The sequence below is a fragment of the Hakea prostrata genome, unplaced genomic scaffold (genome assembly GCF_041222555.1).
Source record: "Hakea prostrata isolate BN-2017 unplaced genomic scaffold, UWA_Hpros_2 contig_105, whole genome shotgun sequence".
NCBI lineage: Eukaryota > Viridiplantae > Streptophyta > Magnoliopsida > Proteales > Proteaceae > Hakea > Hakea prostrata.
This window is the reverse complement of record NW_028291224.1, coordinates 16,789-39,898: the sequence shown is the minus strand read 5'-3', so window position 1 is coordinate 39,898 and position 23,110 is coordinate 16,789. Positions and strand designations below refer to the sequence as shown.

Below are 23,110 nucleotides of genomic sequence, written 5' to 3'. Positions count from 1 at the left end.
AAATAAGGGAGGGGATATTCTACTTAATATCCCTAACACTCGGTAATCTGTAGGGGTTGCCGACTGGGTTGCTAGTTTATGATTTTTGCTCTTTGCCTTTTTTGTTTGATACACTAAGGCTGCATTTGTTTGTTAGAATAAAGGTGGGGTGGGAAAATTCTTGAAAAAAAAATTGTAGATTTCTTACTTTTCTCTTAAATCCTAAAATTGTAGATTGTTTGGTTGTTTGGAGTGGGAAAGTGAGAGACAAGCTTCCTTGAATCAAGGAAACTTGTCTAGTGAGGTGACAGCCCAACTTTCCCACCCCAAGGCTTTTTAAAACCCCACAAATTTGGTGGGGTTTTGTAGAAAAGTTTAGGAAAGTAAAAAGTGGGACCCACTACTATCACTTTTCCACAAAACCCTTTCTTTTCCTTTCCTTCTCCTTTACCCCACTACACATAGCGCCCACATGTTTTTTTTTACTACCTCACCTTTGTAAACAAACACAGCCTAAAGGAACTTGTGAGGATAGGTGAATCAGGCCAGGGTAACTTTACTTGCTGAGATGAGAGTGTTTAGTTCCTTTTAGTGGTTCTCTGTAATATTTCTCATTTCATAATTCAATAAAGTCAGATCCATTTTATTCAGATCGAAGAGTGAAAACCATCTTAGGATAAGTATTTTAGGATTAATTTTGACAAATATGAGTAACTGATTCACCCTTCTCAGTGCCAACTTGAAAATAAGAATCATCTTCCTCTATCTTTATGTTCAAACGAAGGGGGAAGAAATAATAAATAAATAATCTTAGGTAGGTGATTAGACTCATCAGCAAATTCGTGGTCAGTGGCATCTACCATTTCTCTATTTGTTCTGTGCCTACCTTTAACATCTCACTTCTGCCATACCTTCCTGCTGCTGCTTTTTTCCTCATGGGTACCCATCCATCCATCTCTCTCTTTTAGCGGCAGTCATTTTTTTTGGCTGTATCTCTCACTCTGTTGCCATCTTTTTCTCCTCCATTAGTACCCGTCTCTTTCTTCCCCAAGTGGTCATCTATACAACGTGGATACATAGAGTGAGAGAGTACTTTGTCTACTCTGTATCTTGAAGGATGCAAAGACATCAAAATTCGAAATGCATCGATACCAGAAACCCCTCACTGTTTTTTTCCTCCTCTAAAACAAAGAATATTTTCACTTCTTTTACCATATAAGACAAGTTATGGAGGGTCACGGAAAATGACAAATGTTGTTATTGTGTATGATCATTTGTTATTTGTAGCCATTCATGTCTTATCTCCCTTTCCTTCTCTGCTTTTCTTTGACGAGTCTTTTCCTTCACTGTAAATCTTAGAAACGCACCAACTTTACCTGGTTCCCATCTGTACTGGTTCAACCCAAGATTCCACACATTAATGTGGGCTAGCTAGGGTTTAGCAAATGGGTATGTTTGAATGTTTCAGTTCCTATTAAGCAGCATTCGAAACGGAAATGTTTATGAGCGGCAAAAATCTTCCTTTTACATATAACATCCAGATTCAAATGGAACTGTTTTTAGCTGTTGGATTAGTATACCAGAAAGAGAAGACAAACAGTAGGATGATATAACTGTTCAAATTGATTTCTTGAGCACATTTCAGCGTTTTTTTTTTTCGGTCAACACATTTCACCGTTACACTTTGGTAGGCTGAGTTTACTGAGAAACCCAGAACACGAACAAGGTAACAATCATTCATTTTTGTTAATTAACATCACTATGTAAACAAGTAATAACTAATTAACTGTACAATAAAAGAAAGAAAATATGAAACACAGAATAGTAACGGAAAAGTTATTGTAGAAGTCATCAATTACATTTGAAAATCTTGTTACATTGTAGAAACTAAGTGAAACACAGATGATGTCCTTTGGAAACATGGAAATTTCTCAGGTTATGTCCTTAGGACAGTTTCCTCTTCAATTATACTGAGCATGTGGTGGACTGCACCAGCTATGTCATCTACTGAAGTCAGTTGGCAACCTTCCTCCACCTGCAATAATGAATATCTAGTTAGAGATTATATTTCCCTAAGAGATAGCAAAGGAAGTGGTTTTCAAACATAGAAACTTAATCACGAAAGAGGGAAGATTTTTTCTTTAATGAACTTCTTCCACCCATCTACCTCTCAATTCTGGAAAAAAGATAAGATGGGTGACTGTTACCTTCATCAATGATGTGAAAATAAGCCAGACCATGGTTTCCAACATGACCCGGTTCACAAGTAGTAGAGAAGAAGAAAAAGGAATACCTTGACATTGAAGGAATAGAGCACAAGATGGTCCAAGGTGGTGACATTGAGGTGAAGAATGGTGAGACGGAGAGCTTGGAAGCTAGTTACCAATTTGAAGAGCTGTCTGGGTCTCCTTCTTGAGAGGATTCTCAGGTTAGCATGGGTTTCAATCAACGTAACCTCAATATCAGCAATGGCTGGTCTGTTCTCCAGTTGATATTTATAAGGGTTTTGACACCACTGGTACTGAGGATAACTGAAGAACTGAGCAAATGGGGCTGATGAGAAGCCTTTGTTTTTGGTCTCATTTGCTCCTTCTGCTCCTCCTCCTGCTCCTCTTTGTTGCATTAAGATTTTCCTTGCTTCAAGTGATTGCAGAAGTTGTTCGAGCTCCTTCACAAATTCTATTGCTCCACCTACAATAGATGCTTGGTCACCCTACGCTAGCAAGCCACATTTGTTAGCAAATTAAGGGCTCTACCTTCTGAAGCTAATGCAACAGCATTTCAAACCAAAGAAATTTGAATTACCATCTAACTAGAGTCATGCTTGGAAGGAATTCAATAAACTTAAAAATCAAATCTTTATGAAAATTAAGAAGGAACAGAAGGATAAAAATTACCCTTTGAATGTAGGATTCAGTCATCATAGACCGTAGAACACCTAAATGTTCGTTCATCTGCTTGCGGCGGTTTCGTTCCACTGCAATGTGGTTCATCCTCTGTGTCTCAGCCTCCTCTTTGTTCTTGCAAACCCTAGACTTTCTTCTCCTCTTCTTTCTGCTTTGCATTGTTGGATGGCAAATTGAATTCCTATTTAGTTTCCTACTAATGGGTTCTGAAGAACCCATGCTGGGTCGCATCTCAGGCAAGGGTTGTCGTCGGCCGGAAGTCTGGTGGAAATCTACAGTTTCTAAACGACACAAATGTGGGTTGTTTTGAATCCCATCTGTAGAACTACTTCTCTCAAACAAGAAGCTTGTCCCTGAGGAGCCATGGCAGTAGCTTGGAGAAGTAGAGATGGTGTCATTGGGAAGGAAGTTGGAAAGCTCATGGGAAACAAGTGCCTCTAGTGCTGCCATTTGAAAATTCAAGACCCAACACTGTTAAAGCTTACAAATTCAAATTGAACCCTTGACACTGTGACAAGTACTTGCTCCAACTCAAATTAATTGCTACAAGTACAATCATTTCCTACGAGAAATCCTACTCACCATCCTTCAAAAGTTTCCTGCAAGCTCACTTTTTGAGAGAGAGAAGAAGAAAAGGGAGGTTTTGATAACAGAGAAGAGGCTAATTGGCATAGAGAGAGGGGAGGAGAGAGAGAGCTAGGATGAGAGGGTGCACGTGAGAGGACAGCAAAGGAGTTGTGCTTTTCTGCTTCAGAGGAGAGGAAGAAGGCAGAGTTCCCCAGAAGCCCTTCCAGGATTGCCAATTTCATTCACCTTGTGAGCCCTGCCAGTCTCTCTGGTATTAGCAGTAGGGGACCCAAAACCTATGTGGAAACATGCATAAAAACAAGATGACAAGCTGGTTATAAAAGAGCCTCAAAAAAATGCTACCCTTGACATTGAAACGTGTCTTGGGCTTGCTAGAAGTGATGACAGTTCCAGTACCTCAGATTCTCATAAAATAATTACATTGCCAAGCATTGCATGTGCTGATTCTGCCTTTACTTTCTCATTTCATCTCTCTCCAATCAGCATCGTATATTCGTATGTTGTATATTGTAGCTTATTCTTATTTCTTGGAAAAAAAAGTATTTGATGGCACTTGAATCTCTACCTACGTTCTACCCGAAGAAAAAGGAAAAAAATCTCTACCTATAGATTAACCCTAGCATGGTCTTAGTGCATGGTATCGAAATAGGTATGGTTGAAATGTTTAAGTAATATGGTGTTGAATTTGATATCAGTGGATATCAACCGTAGTAGACAGATTTATATTTGATATTCTATTATAAAGTAGAATTTTGAGGAAAAGTTCAAGTATCTTCAGGGTTAAGGGCAAAGCTTCGTTTTATATTTAAAATTATATGAAAAAAGTTATCTGTCTAAAGATGCGCATAAGTTGGTCCAACTTCAATTCAAAAAATAAAATAAAAAATAAAAAATAAAAAAATAAAAATTGGACTTTATTATCCCTTATCCTTTTCGTATAACTGGTATCCTAAGTTAGGATTTTGTTTGAGAGAGAATTCTACGACACTCAGATTAGTGAGTGAGAGATGTATATTAATATTATATGAATTACAATTCAAATATTTGAATTTGAACTGCAACTTGTTTACAATCAAACTCTACTACTTGTTGATACTTCAACTATAACTCAAACTCTTCTTGATCGGTTGGAGATAAGATCAATCGCGGATAGAGCTAGTTACGATGGATTTGAATTTGAATTCAGAGACTTATCCTTTACATTCCCCCGCAAGGTCATTGGTTGAGAACAGACAGTGAGCTTGGACTTTAAAATTTTGAATCTTGGAGCAGATAAGTCTTTGGTGAGAATGTCTGCAATTTGGTCTCCTGTGGGAACGAATCGGATTGAATGATTTTCTGTGGCGACTTGTTTACGAACAAAATGATAGTCAATCTCGATGTGTTTGGTTCGTGCGTGAAAGACCGGATTAGCAGTAAGATAAATAGCTCCAATATTATCGCAGTATAGAGTTGGTGCAGAAGTGACAACCCCAAGTTCAAGTAGTAACTAACGTAAGCATATTAGCTCAAGTAGCATTAGCAACCCCTTTGTACTCAAATTCTGTGGAGGAGCGGGCCACAATGGGCTATTTCTTGGAACTCCAAGAGATCAAGTTAGGGCCCAAGTAGACACAGTAGCCACTTGTAGATCGTTGATCAATAGTTGAACCGGCCCAGTCCGCATCACTAAAGGCAGTGAGAGAAAGATTAGTTGTTGGCCGAAATAGAATTCCATGGGATGGGGTCTCTTTTAGATAACAAAGAATTCACTTAACTACAACCCAATCATCAATTGTAGGGCAATGCATATATTGACAAACCTTATTTATAGCAAATGTTATATCAGGGCGTGTGAGAGTCAAATACTGAAGGGCACCCACTGTACTTCTATATTGGGATGGATCATTATAGAGGGGAGGTTCCTCAGTGGTTGCTTTGGTGATGGAGGTTGGGATTGCTACTGATTTTGCTTCATGCATATTGGTCCTTCATAAAAGATCTGAAGAATATTTTGACTGGCAAAGATCTAAACCATGAGATGAGCGAGTGACCTCGACCCCTGAAAAGTAGTTTAAGTCACCAAGATCTTTGATGGCGAATTCCTTGCCAATGGCCATAATGACAGAACTAACCTCAAAAGAACTAGATCCAGTGAGGACAATGTCGTCCACATATACAAGAAGATAGATTGTTTGATGTGTTGAAGTACAAAAATATAGTGCCGTATCAGATGAGGATTGTGAGAATCCCAGAGTGAGTAAATAACTGCCAAGCCGATGAGACCATGCCCTAGGGGCCTATTTTAAACCATATAAAGCTTTCTGAAGGTGACATACATAAGTAGGTCTCTCTGGATCAATGAAACCCTGTGGTTGAACCATGTAAACCTCTTCAAATAATTTACCATTTAAAAATGCATTTTGAACATCCAATTGGCGAAGAGTCCATCATTGGGCAACTGCTAGTGATAGAATCAAGTGTATGGTAGTAGGTTTGACAACGGCACTAAAAGTGTCAAAATAATTAATTCCTTCATGTTGATGAAATCTTTTGGCGACCAAACGAGCCTTATAAGGTGAAATAGAGCCATTACTATTTCGTTTGATTCTATAAACCCATTTATTTCCAATCAAATTCATGTGGGGCTGATGGAGAACTAGACTTTAAGTACCATTACGTAAGACAACATCAAATTCGTCACTCATAGCAAGCCTCCACTTGGGGTCTTTACTGGCAATGGTGTATGAGGTGGGTTCTATTTCAGGATTATCAACAAAAGAGGTGACTAGGAGGTTCAGTTTAGAGATGGGTTTTAGATGACATGTTTGGATCGGGTTTGCATATGGTAAGATTGAGGTTGAGTTGGTTGGGATGGTGCAGGTGAGTTATGGGCTAGGGTTTCAGGTGGATTATGGGCTAAGGTTTCGGGTGCAGGGAGAGGTTGAGATAGAGTTTTCGAAATTTCACATTTTGAATTTGAATTGGATTTTCGACTAGGAAAGGAGAGTTCAAAATTTGAATTTGAATTCGAAGTTTGAGTGGGGTGGGAAAATTCAAAATTTGAATTTGAATTAGAATTTCGAGTATGATGGGAGATTTCAAAATTTGAATTTGAATTTGAATTTGAAAAGAGATTATCAACTGTAACTATGGTGGGAGTGGGGTGAGAGCAGGAAGGGTGGTTAAGAGGTTGAGTTGCAAAGGGAAACTTGGTTTCCTTAAAAGCTACATGTCTAGAGATGTAGGATCGGCCAAAAGTTGGATCCTAACATACATACCCCTTGTGTGAATTGTTGTATCCAAGAAAGATACATTTCCCAGAGAGATATTTGATATGAATAAAATACCCTAACCTCGGTTCATGATGGTTCACTCCGGTCTAAATCTAATACGATCAGTTTAAGATGATTAAATAAAGCGATCTATGGGTCCGCCTAGGAGCTAAGAAGAAGGTCTAATCATGGCCATCCAATACTATACTATGATCCGACGGTCATAGTTAAAAGCATATCATGCGGGAAATCTATATAAAGAGGAACGATGAGTTCGTCGAGGGAAAGTTTCTCAGATCAACCTGAACACTGATACTTTCTGATTTCACTCCATTAGAAAACCTCAGAAGTTCCTTCAAGCTCTAGAGCATCGTCTTCACCATTCTGACTAGACCGTCAGTGACGCGACACCGATCAAGACGATCGGCTCTGTTTCTCACTGGTGTTCTATTTTTCAAGAACGAGAGACTAATTGAGGAATCAAGCAAGTTAGATCGAGCCAGATCTGAGTTGGATTGGTGCTGAGGTTGTGGTCCAAGATCTCTGGCAAATTTAGCACCAACATTTGGCGCCGTCTGTGGGAACAAGCTTTAACAAATTTAGAGCAGAGGTCATGGCTCAATCGCCTGAGCGAGAGGAGATATTGCCAGTTGAAATGGCAAAGGCAAGCTAGAGGGAGCCAAGCAGGATCAATCTGAAGAGAAGGACAAGAGAAACAGTTCCAACGCTGCAAATTCCAACAATACAGACTCGACAAAAGTAGAGAATGATGGAAGATCGTTCGCCTCATCCTGCTGAAATTTCTGAAAGACAGGAGAAACAACTTGCAAATACACTGGTTGCTTCTCAATTAGAGCTAGATCCAAATCAAATCACTGAATGATTTGAGAGTATGCAGCATCAAATCCTTGAAACGCAAAATCTGATGAGAACGTTCATCAAACAAGTTGGAGTTCAACCAGAGGGAAGAGTTTTGATCTCGCCTGCTAGAAGATATCGCACTCTTTCCCGAGTTGAGGCGATTTATGTACCAAATCCTCGGATGCAAAGGTCGAGAGAAAATCAAAGGAGATCAATTCTCAAAGAAGGATCAGGAGAGAGTGCAGATCCAAACTACATTCCTCTGGAGTTAAGATGATCGGGGATTGTCTAAGGATGATCGTTTAAGCCAAATTTAGAGTAAAAATAGTAAAACTCTTGGAGATCGGAGAGATAAGAAAGAAACAGGGAAATCGGAAGGCAGCAGATCTGAAGATCATGGATCTGAAATCAGTAAGAGATTTCGTATCCTGAACGATCAGATTCAATGATTGACGAATAAAGACGATGGAGAAAAGGTGGAAGAAGCAATGAATCAAAATCCATTTTCCAAGGACATTATGTCAGCACCATTGCCGCATAACTTCAAACTTCCGGTGTTTACAATGTATTGATGGAAGCTCAGATCTGTTGGAGCACCTAGCTCAATTCAATTCTGTTATGATGTTGGCAGGCAACTCTGATGTTTTGAAGTGTCGATCCTTTCCATCGTCATTGAAAGGTCTGGCAACGACCTGGTTTTTCAGTCTGCTACCGGATTCAATTGGAGATTTCAGAGACCTAACAAATATATTCCTATCAAGATTCCAAAGCAGCGTGAAAAGTAGCAAAATGGTGGATAACTTGGCTACAATTCGCCAGAAGTCAGGGGACGATTCGAAGTTATATGAAGACATTCAATCAAGAATCAATTCAGATAAAGAACCTAAATGAAGCCGTGGCTTATGATGCTATGTTCAGAGGATTGACGGATGATCATTTGTTGGAATTTCTGATTATGAACAAGCCGGCGAACATTGCAGAATTGACAACATGATGTAATCAATATGCTAACATGAAAGATATTCTTCAGGCCAAGAAGGAAACTGATGGTGATGGGAGCAGAAAGAAGGAAGATGGAGTTATGCGATTTGATCAGAGAGATCGAAGAAATAGTAGAAATTTCCCGAGGAATGGTCCTGATCGTCAAGTTATAAGAGATATTCTAAGACCATTCCTAGAGAATTATACCCCTCTTAATACCAGAAGATCAGAAATTCTGATGCGAATTCAACATCAGGGATTTGTGAAATGGCCAAAATCGATGATAGAAAAAGCAGAAGAGCGAAATCCAAACAGATATTGCAGATTTCATAGAGATCATGGTCATGATACTGACGATTGCAAAATTCTGAAAAATGAAATTGAGCGATTAATCAATCAGGGGCGGCTAGATCGATATGTCCAAAGGAGAAATGGAGGACACCAGAGAGATGCTGCTGATCAACCAAGAAGGTGGAATAACCAGACACCAGCAAAGGAGGACCAGGCGAAAAGAGATTTTTAATCTAATTCTCCAAATGAAAATGCCAAGGATCAGGAAAATCAAAGAGTTCAACAAAAACAATCTCCTATCATAATCATTTTGGGGAGCTTGGATTTGAACTCAATTTCAAAGTCTAAAGCTCATGCTAGGTATGTCAATACTGTTGAATCTCATGTTATTCTCAAAAGAATTAAGAAGATGAGGGAAATAGTTCTCACGTAGGAAGAGATGGATGGAATCCAAGAACCGCATGATGATGCCATCGTTGTTGTCCTTGAGGTAGCAAATAGAGACATTCACAGGGTTTTAATTGATACGGGGTCTTCTGTAGACATTATGTCTTACAAAGCCTTTCAACGGTTGAAGATGGATACTGTGAAGATAAAACCTTGTGGAACAAGGTTATTTGGGTTTTCTGGAGAATTTACTTCGGTGGAAGGAACTGTTGAGTTGACAATAACATTGGGAACACATTCACAAACAGTAACAACAGTTACTAAATTTTTGTTGATAAAGAATTTGTCGGCATATAATATAATTCTAGGAAGGCCAACTCTGAATTCTATTGGAGCTGTGGTTTAACAACGCATTTGAAAGTGAAATTTCCAACTGAAGGAGGCATTGGATAATGCAGATCTGATCAGAAAACCTCAAGGCAGAGCTATACAACTTTCTTGAAAGATTCCAAGTCACAAGGTAAGGCTCTTGCCCTTACTGTTGAAGTTATGGATAATAGAGACCAGGAAAAAATTCAGAGAACCAGTGGAGAAATTAGAAAAACTCTCTTTTGATCTAAAAAATCTAGATAGGGGAACCATGATTGGGGCTGATCAGACCAATCAGGATAAAGTCTTGCTGAAAGAATTTCTTCGAATAAATGCGGATGTCTTTGCTTGGTCAGCACAAGACATGCCAGGTTTGAGCAGGGAAGTTGCAGAGCACTGTCTCTAGATTGACAACACTGCTAAACCGGTAAAACAGAGAAGGATAAATTTCTCATCAGAAAAAACATGATGCAATCAAAGTTGAAGTGGAAAAGCTCAGGAAGTCAAAGTTTATTGAGCAAATTGAATGTCCTAAATGGTTGGCAAATGTTGTAATGGTGAAAAAACATAATGGCAAGTGGAGAATGTGTGTGGATTATACCGATCTGAACAAGGCTTGTCCCAAGGATTGTTATCCTTTGCCGCAGATTGATCAGTTGATTGATGCCACATCAGGTCAGCAAATGTTAAGTTTTATGGATGTCTATTATGGCTATAATCATATTCTTATGAAGAAGGAGGACCAACCTCACACAACATTTATAACGAATTGTGAAAGCTACTGTTACAAGGTTATGCCTTTTGGATTGAAGAATGCTGGGGCGACATATCAAAGGGCAATGAATAAGTTGTTCGCTGATCAGATCGGGAGGAATATGGAAGTTTATGTTGATGATCTTCTAGTAAAGAGTCAATTCAGATCTAATCATCTCACTGATCTAAAGGAATGCTTCGATGTACTCAGAAGGAATGGAATGAGACTTAACCCTGAGAAGTGCGCATTTGGAGTTTCATCTGGGAAATTCTTGGGTAATATGGTCACACATAAGGGTATTGAGGCAAATCCAGAAAAAATTAAGGCCATTATGGATATGTCACCGCCTAACAATATGAAGGAGATCTAAAGTTTGACGGGGAAAATTGCAGCATTGAGCAGATTTATATCCAGATCTGGAGATAATTGTGAACCCTTTTTCAAGGCGTTGAAAAACTTAAATGCACTCAATGAATTCAGATGGTCAAAGGACTGTCAAAATTCATTTGAAGAATTAAAAAGAAGGCTGACCAGTCCACCAGTTCTATCTTGGCCAATATCGAGAGAAGCCTTGCAGTTATACTTATTTTCTTTGAAGGCAGCAGTGAGTGCAGTATTAATTCAGGAAGAAGGTACGATTCAAAATCTTATCTACTTTGTAAGTCATACATTGTTAGATGCAGAGTCTAGATATCCAAAATTTGAGAAACAAGCCTTAGCTTTGATAATAGCGGCCAGAAAGCTCAGGCCCTATTTTCAGGCTCATCCAATTATTGTTCTTACTAACTGGCCTTTAAAGAAAATATTGCATAAACCTGAACTTGCTGGGAGAATGGTGTCATGGGCAGTTGAATTGACATAACATGATATAGACTATAAACCCAGAACTGCAATAAAGGCACAAGTCCTAGCTGACTTCACTGCTGAAAGCATTTCACTACCGGAAGATCAGGAAAATTCTGGTGAAGTATCTGCTAGGTGGATTCTTCATGTGGATGGATCAAGTCATTCTCAGGGATCAGGGGCAGGTATGATTTTACAAAGTCCATCTGGATTTGTAATTCAAAGTGTTCTTCGATTCAATTTTCGTGCTTCAAATAATGAGGCAGAGTATGAAGCTCTTATTGCGGGGTTGCGGTTAGCCAAATCCATATGTGTACAAAACATCAAAGTTAAGAGTGATTCTGAACTGGTGGTTAGCCAAGTTGCAGGAGTATATGGGGCAAAGGATGATAGGATGATCAGTTATCTTAAGAAGGCGCTGGAATGCAAAGGCTGGTTCCAACAATTCTCAGTTATGAGGATACCTAGAAATCAAAACACAATGGCAGATTCTCTGGCAAAGTTAGCATCAGCAAAATTTTATTCTTTGCCACAGGCTGTGTATATTGAAGAGTTGGATTTTCCAGCGGTATTCGAATCTGAGATAATGGAGATTGATATGGAAATGTCGTGGATGGATCCTATTGTGTAATATCTCAAAGTGGATACTCTCCCTGAAGACAGAGAAAAGGCTAGAGTATTGAGAAGGAGAGCAGCAAAGTTTGTTTTGAAAGATGGATTACTGTATAAAAGGACAATTTCTGGGCCACTTTTGAAATGTCTGGGACCATCCGATGCACAGTACGCCTTGGCAGAGTTCCATGAAGGGATCTGTGGGAGTCATCTTGGTGGAAGAGCCTTGGCCTATAAAATTTTGAGACAAGGATTCTATTGGCCACAGATGCAATTTGAAGCAATTGAGTACATGAGAAAATGCCATAAGTGTCAAATCCATGCTCCAATTCAGAAGCAGCCCACAGAGCAGTTGACTTCAATTCTCAATCCCATTCCATTTGCAATGTGGGGGATGTACTTGCTTGGTCCATTTCCTATAGCATCTGGAGGAAGAAAATTTGTGGTAGCAGCAATTGATTACTTTACAAAATGGGTGGAGGCAGAAGCTTTAACCACAACAACGACGAATCAAATGGAAAAGTTTTTCAGAAATAAGATCATTTTTAGATTTGGTCTGCCTAAGATCTAGCTGACAGATCATGGCACTCAGTTTGAAAGGTTTAAGGAATTCTGCGCAAACTATCACATTGAGTATAAAAATTCTTTTGTGGCTTATCCTCAATGCAATGGACAGATTGAAGTAACTAACAGGACTCTCCTGCAAGGAATCAAAAGAAGACTAGATGAAGCTAATAGTCTATGGGTGGACAAATTACCTCATGTGTTATGGGCATACAGAACTACAATCAGAACACCAATAGGGGAGACACTTTTTAATTGGCTTATGGGTCAGAGGCTTTGGCTCCAGTAGAGGTGATGGTTGGGTCAGAAAGATCAAGGAAGTTTGACCCAGTAACTAATGAAGAAGGGCTGAGGGTGAATTTAGAGTTTCTGGATGAGGTCAGAGAAAAAGCTCTGTATTGGAATATAGAGTAGCAGAGGAGGACAACAACATACTATAATTGTGAAGCCCAGCCCTAACCTTGACCTGGAAACCCTGATGTTTGTAGGTCCGACAACCTGAAGTAAAGCAAGAAGTCGGCTATGGGCCATTCTAGTGGAAGACTTGGTGGCTGGCTTGGAATCCATGAGTGTTGATGTCAGTGTTCCATTTATGGAAATTGCACCCTGATGAAGATGGAATTAGTTGATAGACTTTGAGTACTCTTTGGCTTGGTTCGAAGGCATTTCTACCTACTAGGTAAGTCACTTAATGTGTGTACAAAACCCCTTTATGTTTGGATTTTATCTGAGCCTTCATTTCCCTGTTTTGGACTTGTTGTCCTGATTGGTCGACTCATCGACCAATGAGATCTGATTTTGCTAATTAGGTCTTTGCTTGCTCTATTTAAGTCCAATCTCGAGTCTACTTCGTATTTTTTGCCGCCAAACTCTTTGGAACATACCAGAGCCCTCTGCAAGTCATCTCCCTTGCATCCTTGGTGATTTTCTTGACGGATCTTCATCAAAACTCGTGCTTTTACACAAAAAGGTATGTGATCATCCTCTTCTATGTTTCATCTTTGATTCTTCATTATTTTTATTTCCTTTTTTGATTGAGGACAGTAGTAGTGATGTTGTATCTCTGGTGCAACCATCACTATACTCTTTCCCTCTCTTTTCCTAAGGATCTAAAGCTTGGTGGATGATCTTCATCAAGATCATCACCCGCTTTTGAAGGAAAGCTTGTATTCATTCTCTTTCCTTATTTAGATTGATGTTCTTCAGTCTTAGATCTAATTTTCTTGAAGATCTAGGCATGTTTTTCATGATTCCTTTATCACAATTAGTGATCCATCATCTTATTGTTCTTGTCCATGATTTTTACTATGAATTCTTCAAGAACCATGATTGATCTAATTATACTAGTATACTGCCATTGTAGTTTCCCCCTTGTTTAGCCTTTTGAACCACCAAATTCAGTTTTATATTCTAAAAACTCTGATTTTTGAAGGCCACTGTCTTTGTTGGTTGACTCATTGGTCGACTGAGGCAGTAGACCAATCCAATTGACCAATGAGTACAGCAACCTCATATTTGGTCTGTTTTGGATGTTTTGATATCTTTCCTTCTAGATATCTTTCCTAATATGTTATATATACTTGTTTAGGACTTTCTTTCCAAGTTTAGTCAAAGTCTTACTTGATTCCTCAAGATCCTTTGCGAGTTATATAAGGTAAGGATGGTTATTTCCTTAACTACATAGATTGCATGTTCTAGTTTCTATATTTGAATCTTTTTGGTTTATTTCCTTAATTAGATACTTACACTAATATACTACTGATGCAACTACTTTGAATTACAATAGCATTACTTGTTTATACTAAATTGATTCATTTATGATTTACTTACCAAATATATGCAAGTTGGATGTTATTATTGATTTATTTCCATATAAGAAGTTACCATATATGTGACATGATGGAATTATGTTTGTGAATGATTAAGTATGGTTTGGAAAGGGGAGGTGTCCTTTTGACACTTCTATCCTTGGACAACTACGGAAATATTATGGGATGTTTCCAGAGATTCCCTTTGGACACCTTCCTAAACTGTTGGATGACATATTTAGGGCGGTCTAGTAGTGTTTGGCTAGGATGTCCTGTTATGTCAGACCCTAATCGGAGGGGTATTGAGACCGAACGACCCGTGGTAGCAATGGGATTCATGGGCGCTCAAGACCGGTAACCAATCCGTGAGAGGACAGGAATCACATTGTTGGGGCCATTTGTTGGAAGGGTTGCATATGGATAGACTTGGGCTGACGGGCGCTCGAGACCGGTAACCAACCCGTGAGGGGACGTGAGAGCTTCCCGTTTACCGTATGTGGATAACCAATAGGGTTGATGAGTCTGTAGTCAGGGACTATGAGGACTCTAGTGTGAAGGATGCCGGAAAGGATCGCCAGGGGTGAGGAATAGACGTATCTGAATCTGACTTGATGTAACTAAGTAGGAGACTTGAATTTGGCTAGGCTTTGACCCTGACATGCGCCAGTACTTAGACCAATGGTGATGTGAGAGAGCGGTGACTTAACCCCCAGCCATGGAATGTCCCGAGGGATGCCGGACCCACTACCAAAAGGCGTTGTGTGATGAGACCTTCCTAAAGAAGTACGGTGCTATGACTTAAAGCATGTCTGCCAATAGAGACCAGCATACATAGAGTTAGAATCATATTGCATCATGTGTTTCATATCATATAGCATTTTACTTTGCTTTGAAATCCTGCTATTTATGTTGTTATGGATTAACTGCCTTACTGAGTTTCTTTGAAACTCATTCCTTTTGTACAATATCTTTTGTTAGATTACTCTACAGGTACTGATGATTATGAAGGTCAATTCGAGGAAGCACAAACTAAAGAGGCGTACTTCACGCAAGGTGCTGGCAACCATGAAGATTACATTGAGGATTCCTCAAGTGGTTTTGCTTGTTACCAGGATTAGCCCTACTGTGGAGTGGGAACGTCTGAGCGACATTGATGAAGTCTATGTTTATGAAGACGTTCTTTATAAAGTAGAATAAACTTTAGCTTAGTTTATTATATCTTTCTTTCTTATCTTAGAACCAGATGTAACCTTTCTTTTGACTTGCGATCTACTTTCCGCTGGCTGTAGAGTGGGATTCCGCCTCACTTTACTTTATTGATTTGCACATTCTGATTGTCTTTCGTACTCTGATGATATATGATTTATTCTTTCCTTATTTGGATCTTTTGGATTATACTTTGTACATTGATTATTATGTTCATGATTATGTTATTGTCTATGTGGGAGGTTAATTACCTCGATACTTGATCTTCAGGGCTGTGGATCACACACTCGGGTATGCCAGGTAGGGTACCGGCTGGGTGGATGTGACAATAATGCTCGCTTCAGGCCTAAATCTTTTAAGGTTGGAGACTTGGTTTTGAAGAAAAAATCAGCATCAGACCCGAGAATTGTGGAAAGCTTTTCGCAAACTGGGAGGGACCATATGTGATAACAAAGGCTGTAAGCAAAAACACATATTGTCTCAAAGATATTATGGAAGCTGTTTGAGGCGACCATGGAATGTAGTTCACCTCAAGAAGTATTATAAATAGAAAGGGAGCAGAATTTTCTGATAGTTTTGAAGGATTTATTTCTATCAACTATTATCACCTAAAGATTCTTCTTCAAATTGTTCAAAAGGTCTTTTTCATCAAACCAGTCTTCTGATCATGCTTTCCGTAGCTGATCTAGGATCATTCCTTTTGAGGGTGATCCCGGCTTTCCGAAGTCAGGCTCTTGTAAGCCAGCCTTCTGAGGCCTGATTATGCTAGCTGATCACGGATCATTCCTTCCGAGGGTGGTCCCGACTTTTCGAAGTCAGGCTCAAGTAGCCAGCCTTTCAAGGCCTGGTCATGCTTTCCGAAGCTGATCACTGATCATTCCTTCTGAGGGTGATCATGACTTTTTGAAGTCAAGCTCAAGTAGCCAGCCTTCCGAGGCTTGGTCATGCTTTCCGAAGCTGATCACGGATCATTCTTCCGAGGGTGGTCCCGACTTTCCGAAGTCAGGCTCAAGTAGCCAGCCTTTTAAGGCCCGGTCATGCTAGCTTAATCAAGGATCATTTCTTCTGAGGGTGGTCCTGACTTTCCGTAAGTCAGGCTCAAGTAGCCAGCCTTCCGAGGTAGCCTTTCGAGGTTTGATCATAGTTACAGGAGCTGATCAAGAGGACTTCTTACAAGTCAAATTATATTGAAGATTCTAATCAAAGTTGTTAAGATTCTCTTAAAATATTGTCTAATCAAAGTCACAAGGAGGAAAAAAAAAAAAAAAAAAAAAAAAAGAAGAAAGGGAAGTTCTACTGATCAAAGAAAAAAAAAGATCAGAAAGAACAACAGAGTCAGAGCCATTACATCAAAAGGTTTATGAAAAAAAAAAAGAGGGTATGTCGAAAGCAAAGGAAAGCATTTTCCTAAATATCTGAGTCAACTGGAGGATTGTTGTCAACAGGAGGATTTTTGCTATCTGTTGGAAGAGGCTCCTCATCATCATTGGAAGAATAACTATAACTAGAGCTCGCAGTTTCCTCTTTCTCAGCAGTTTCCTCTTTCTCAGAGTCCACATCTTCATTTTCAGTATCTTCTGAAGAACTCTCAGAATTTGGATGTTTTAAATTTCTGAGATCAAAAAATTTTCTGGACGAAAGAAACTCATGGGGAAGCAACTTAAAATTAACATTAGGACAAATTTTTAGAACTTCAGAAAAGATCGGATCAGAGCAAACCTTCACCATATTCTTGCAAAATCCAAGAAAAGATGGATTATCTCCTGCCTCCTCCACTGCAGAGGTAACAGAACTTAGGACTAATTGATGTTCATCCTACATTCTTTTCTTCTCAAGCTCAAATCGTTTCTTCTCTTCTTGAAAGTTTAGAGACATGGAAGTCTTCTCCTTAATAACTTCTTTCCAAGCAAGAGCTAAACTGTTCTTTTCCTCCTAAACTTCATTGAAAGAGGTTCTGAGATTATCCTTCTCCAAGGAAACCTCATTAAAAGCCAAATTCAAATTTTCCTTCTAAAGTTCTAGATCATTTTTCTCTCTGGAAAGAGAATCAAAGGCTTGCTGTAAAAACCTATTTCTTCTTTCCAGAGTCAACTTCAATCTTTCGGTTTCTTCAAATCTAATCTGCAAAGCATCTATTTCTTTTTCAAAGCCTTGGGACCAAGCAATTGCCCTTTCTAACTTACCTTGAATTTCATTCCTTTCATAAGTGGCAAGTCTGGCCCTCTTCATTGCATTGTTCTTCAACATCTAGTTTGCAAAAGGTCTTCCTTATATTTCATTAGAGAAGCCTTTAAATTCGAAACTTCTTCCTGCAAATCAGCACATAAATCATAGCAGATTTGAAAATCATCCTGTAAACTACCTACCTCAGAACATAAATCCATTTCTTTGAACTGAGCAGCCTCTAATTTCCTTTCTGAGGATTTCAAGTTGTTCTTGAGTTCTTGTACCTCATCAATCAATTCAAAATTACGCTTGATCAAATTGTCATTTCCAAGGAAAGAATTTTTTTCTCTTTCCAAGACCTCAGAAAAAGCATTGAAAGCAGCACCAAAGCATCTACAGAGAAAGTGAGAGGACTTAGTAAAGCAATGGTTAATTAAAATAATTTATCTTAACAAAAATAATAGAGGTTTATTTTTTCTTACCCTCAGGCATGTATGTAAAGTCCCTCATCAGACATGCCAGCAGTCTCTCTTTTATCACAAGGAATTCTACCCTTGGTTCCCCATTTGCAGGCAACTTCCCAATTCCAATTGGCAATAAGATTTTCTTTCAAACCCCAAACAGGGTGAAAATGGTCTCCAGAGTTAGCAACACTTTGGATATCTTCTAATTGCCCAGGGCCAATTGGGTGAGGATTAACAGCTTCCAGCACATTATGAGGATCAACATCTAAAGCGGCATCATTAGAGTCAACTTGCATATTAACAACTTCAACCGCAATGTTCTCTTGGTCTTCAAGACCAATGGGAGAATCAGCTGGCATTTCAAACTCGGGGGGAGCAACATCGAAAAATTCTTCATTTGGTGGGACAATCTAGACATTTTCTTCACCAACATCAGGAGCAATATTAATGTCTGGGACGACATTATTCAAAACAAGATCTTGTATAGGGGGAGCAAAAACAAGAATATCACCATCAACAACATTTTCATTTTAAGGAATATTCTCAGGGATATTCTCTCCAAAAGCAACTTCAGAAGGAGGAACAGGAACATTAGTGTTCTCATCAAATAGCTGATCAGCTATTTGTTCAATAATGTTACCTGCAACATGAGCAAGAATTTCTTCAGCAATTTTCTTCAGTTGGTCAAAGGAATAATCAGGAATTTTCTTACCCTGATCTTCATTCTCAACCATCTTCTCTGGGAAAGAAAAAGCATTGTGGGGTAACACAGGTGATACAGGAGGAATACAAACTTCATTCCTAGGAGAGTAAATAGGTTCTATAGTCTCTTCAGTTATATTGTCAGTAACAGTGGGAGTTTCTTCCTAGAGATTGTTTCTTTCAACAGGGATTTCAGCAGGAGTAGAAGCAGATTCTTTTTTCTCTTTTCTTTTCTTGGTGCCAGACAACTTATGACCTGGAGAGGGGCCTGTAGAGTGGAATCTACAACTCAAAGTTCTTGAGGTTCTTGAGAATCTGGTTCTTTCAACAGGGTTATCACTGGCAACCACTATGACAAATTGAACATTTGGACTTTCTTCATCAACATTTTCTTCAACAATATTTTCTCGAACCTGGTCAACCTTTTGCTGACCAGGTGTAGACTTTCTCTCATTAGTCTTCTTAACAAGCTTTTTCTTGAGGTATTTTTTGTGACTTCGGTCACTGGAAGGACGAACAACGGAATGTTTTCTTTTCTTACCTGATTTTTCAGGTTTGGAATCAGGCTTCTTTTCTTCTGAAGCAGCCTTTCGAAGTTCAAAAATGTTAGGAATTTGGTAAATATCAGTCCCTGGAAAAGAAACAGAGGTAAAAAAACAGTAAACCAACTTCCAACTGTTGGGAGTAAGTTAACAAGGGCAGACGCGGTAGTAATCAAGTAAAGACTGAACAATGGGAATCAAGAGAACTCTAAATCTGGAATCAAGATGATGGAGATAAATGGCAATAATGACAAGGCTAGCATCATACGGACACACAAAAGATTTAGGAGCCCATAACTTGGCATTAGAAGGAAAATGAAAATCTTGACGGTAAGAAGACAGGTGAGATTCTTTTACCGTAGTTGGGTACCATTCAGGTCCAGCGTATCTGGGGTCCAATTTCTCTTTGGTGGTGTCCAAGGGAACGTAAGGAGTGATTTCTTCGTCCAGAGCATAAGGGGCAGGGATCCAATCTAATGGAACCTGTTCAGGAGAGGGGACACCCAGGTTTCTGTCCAAATTAGCGTTTGAAGGTGCATCAACTTGTTCGGAAGTCTGGGGGCTGAAGAATTAGTAGATGGATCCATGAAGGAGAAAAAGCAAAACACAGGAAGGATGGTAAAGGGATTGTAGAGATTTGTAGTTTGAGTCTGAAGAGGAGAAGTAAGTTATGGCCGAAAGCGGATGACAGGGAGTGAACAAATACAGGGATCAAGTGACGTGATGAAAAGATTCTTGAAAATTGGGGGAAAATGTACGATGATTCAGATCGACGGTTGTAATGGTTCGTAATCGACGCTTGGGGTTAATCGATGGATTTGGAAACATTGTGACCAGACACGTGGAGGAAGTAAAAAGAATAACATCAGATTTATTGATCAAACGACGGAGAAGAAGATAACGTCAGAGAAGCCTGAACAGTGTATTAATGAGGGGATAAAAAGGTCTGACAAATAAAGATTTTTGGTTGATCCTCAAGATGATTTGGGGGTTGAGCACAGTGTTTGATGATTACTAAAGGTGGATTTTTATTTTTGAGAAGGATTATGGTTCGTTCTTTTAAAGCAGATTGGGATCAACGTCTAAATTGATGACAATCTGGAAATCTGAAACTACGATTTTGAAAATCATGATTTTTTGAAGAAATATAGAACGTCAATGGATTAAGATTTCGCCACGTGGGAATTGAAATAAAGACTTGATGAAAAAGGTTAAGTGCAAGAAAGTAGTTACAATTCGGAAAGTCAAAAGTAGAATGAATGGTTCTGATTGAATTCAACATCTATGGATAGATCTTCCCAGCTTAGTTGAATTGAACGGTACTGATGAGATTAAGTACTAAGGAATTTTCAAAAAGGTGGAAGATATAAAATATTCTAAAGAGAGATTCAAACCTCCTGACCAGAGTCTCATATAAGATCAACCTGATCAGCAGGCTTGGGGGCTCGTGTTATGAATAAAATACCCTAACCTCGGTTCATGATGGTTCACTCTGGTCTAAATCTAATACGATCGGTTTAAGACAATTAAATAAGCGATCTATGGGTCTGCCCAGGAGCTAAGAAGAAGGTCTAATCATGGCCATCCAATCCTATACTATGATCCGACGGTCACAGTTAAAAGCAGATCAGGCGGGAAATCTATATAAAGAGGAACGATGAGTTCGTCGAGGGTAAGTTTCTCAGATCAACCTAAACACTGATACTTTCTGATTTCACTCCATTAGAACACCTCAGAAGCTCCTTCGAGCTCTGGAGCATCGTCTTCACCATTCTGACTAGACTGTCAGAGACGCGACGCCGATCAAGACGATCGGCTATGTTTCTCACTGGTGTTCTATTTTTCAGGAACGAGAGACTATTGAGGAATCAAGCAAGTTAGATAGAGCCAGATTTGAGTTGGATTGGTGCTAAAGTTGCGGTCCAAGATCTCCGGCTAATTTAGCACCAACAATATTGCAACTTGTTTTTGTTATAAAGCCGTAACCAAGGAAAACATGCACATCCGAAGATTCTGAGAAATAAAAGATCTGGATCTTTGTGATATAACACTTGAACTGGAGATTTATTTCCAAGTACCGGTGTAGGCATTTTGTTAATTTAAAAGACGGCTGTTTCAAAGGCAGCTGGCCAGAAAATAAGGGGTACTGAAGCATGAGCCATAAGAGCGAGACCTATTTCTACTATATGTCTATGCTTCCATTCTGCTCTCCCATTCTATTCAGAAGTATGTGGGCATGAATATTGATGAGATATACCATTCTCTTTAAAAAAATTATCAAAATATTCATATTCCTTGGCACCATCAGATTGAAAAACTTGAATTTTGGAATTAAAAACATTGGCTGCATAAGAATAGAATTGCTTGAATACTAAAATTGCATCAAAACGACGTACAAGTGGAGAAATCCATGTAAATTTGTTGTAATCATCCAAGAAAGAAATATAATAACTATAACCTTGCGTTGATGGTGACGGAGAGGGGCCCCAAATATCAAAGTGCAATAATTGGAATGGAGATACTGCCCTTGATTTATTTAACTTGAAAGGCAATTTATGTGATTTTCCCATCTAGCATGGGACACACAAAACTGGTTAAGTAGATGAAGGTTGGTGTAGGCCAGAACTGCGAAAGAGAGAGTCCAAAGTTCTCTTCAACGGATGCCCTAATCGGTCATACCACACTTTGTGAGACATACGTTCGTTGAGATGAACAGAGGGAGATGCGGATGGTGGATGGAAGTGATAGAGGCCAGCTTCAATTTATCCTAAAAGTAGAATAGTCCCCATTTTGAGATCCTTCACAAAGCACGAACTTGGATGAGCTTCCATATAAACATCATTATCACGTGTAAATTTACTCACAGAGAGCACATTTTTAGTAATAGAAGGAACATGTAGCACTTTAGATAAAGTAAGAATTTTGGAAGGCATTGATAGAGAAGCACTTCCAATATTTTTTATATGCAAACCTAAGCCATTACCAATGTGAAGTTGATAAATATCATGATAAAGCATTGTTGTATCCATCTGGGTTACATTAAATGTAACATGATGAGTGGCACTTTGAGTCGTGGTACCAAGAAGGATCAAATGAAGTCGTGGGTCCTGCCAAGAAAGCTTATGGAGAAGAATTCAGCTTGGAGGCATTGTCACCTAGTGCATAGAGAAAATAACATTGCATCATTATATGATTAGTTTTGTTGCAAATCTGAATAGCAACCATAGGGGTAGAGAGGAGAGGTGGAAGATGTTTTGCATGTCGACCACGATTGAAGTAACCTCGAGCTCATCCTCTGCCATAGCTGTGAAAGGGGCCACGATTTCAGTTAGTGGGTGGGGCGTTGATCTAGTGGATATATTAACTTCTGATGAAGGCAAGTCAAGTTGTTGTCTAGCTTGTTTGATCTTTGAAGATTTCTTGATTCAGTAAAAGGCCTATGAAATCATCAAGGGGAAAGATGGGAGGTAATTGAGGTGGCAAAGGATTCATATTCATGGCCTAGGCCACGAAGCATTGTGAGGTTAATATCTGCATCAGAAATTGAGTGGGCAGCGGCGGCAAAATGATCAACAATAGATTTAATCTTCTGAACATATTCGGCTATAGAAGAGTGGCCTTTGTGAATTTGCAAAAGTTGGTATTTCAATTGCATTATGCAGGCTTGAGATTGGGAGGCATAAGTCCGTTCAAGCGAATTCCAAGTAGTGTGGGAAGTGGTAAGACCAACGATTTGGGAAAGAGCACTTTCAGAAAGGGAGGAGATGAGCCAAGATAAGATCATCTGGTCTTGCTTGCGCTATTGAGAATATGCAGGGTTAGGAATGGAGGTT

The 23,110-nt window shown here is 39.2% G+C and overlaps 2 protein-coding genes across 2 annotated transcripts; one reads left to right on the top strand and one right to left on the bottom strand.

The window, feature by feature from the left end:
- Positions 1 to 1,413: 1,413 nt before the first annotated feature.
- LOC148998866 (transcription factor bHLH94-like) lies at positions 1,414 to 3,742 on the bottom strand. The gene is made up of 3 exons (XM_089141652.1): positions 2,877 to 3,742; positions 2,273 to 2,692; positions 1,414 to 2,014 (listed from the first exon to the last, which is right to left on the bottom strand). The coding sequence occupies exons 1-3, from the start codon at positions 3,333 to 3,335 to the stop codon at positions 1,916 to 1,918; spliced, it is 978 nt and encodes a 325-aa protein (XP_088997778.1). The 5' UTR covers positions 3,336 to 3,742; the 3' UTR covers positions 1,414 to 1,915.
- A 5,557-nt stretch (positions 3,743 to 9,299) lies between these two features.
- On the top strand, positions 9,300 to 9,653 carry LOC148998865 (uncharacterized). Its single transcript, XM_089141653.1, has one exon. The coding sequence runs from the start codon at positions 9,300 to 9,302 to the stop codon at positions 9,651 to 9,653; it is 354 nt and encodes a 117-aa protein (XP_088997779.1).
- Positions 9,654 to 23,110: the final 13,457 nt, after the last annotated feature.

Coding starts and splice junctions, on each gene's coding strand:
- LOC148998866 (XM_089141652.1), bottom strand. CDS start 3,335: ATGGCAGCACTAGAGGCACTTGTTTCCCATGAGCTTTCCAACTTCCTT. Junction 2,693..2,876: donor CTGAATCCTACATTCAAAGG/GTAATTTTTATC, acceptor TTGCTAGCGTAG/GGTGACCAAGCATCTATTGT. Junction 2,015..2,272: donor TCTATTCCTTCAATGTCAAG/GTATTCCTTTTT, acceptor TCATTATTGCAG/GTGGAGGAAGGTTGCCAACT.
- LOC148998865 (XM_089141653.1), top strand. CDS start 9,300: ATGGATGGAATCCAAGAACCGCATGATGATGCCATCGTTGTTGTCCTT.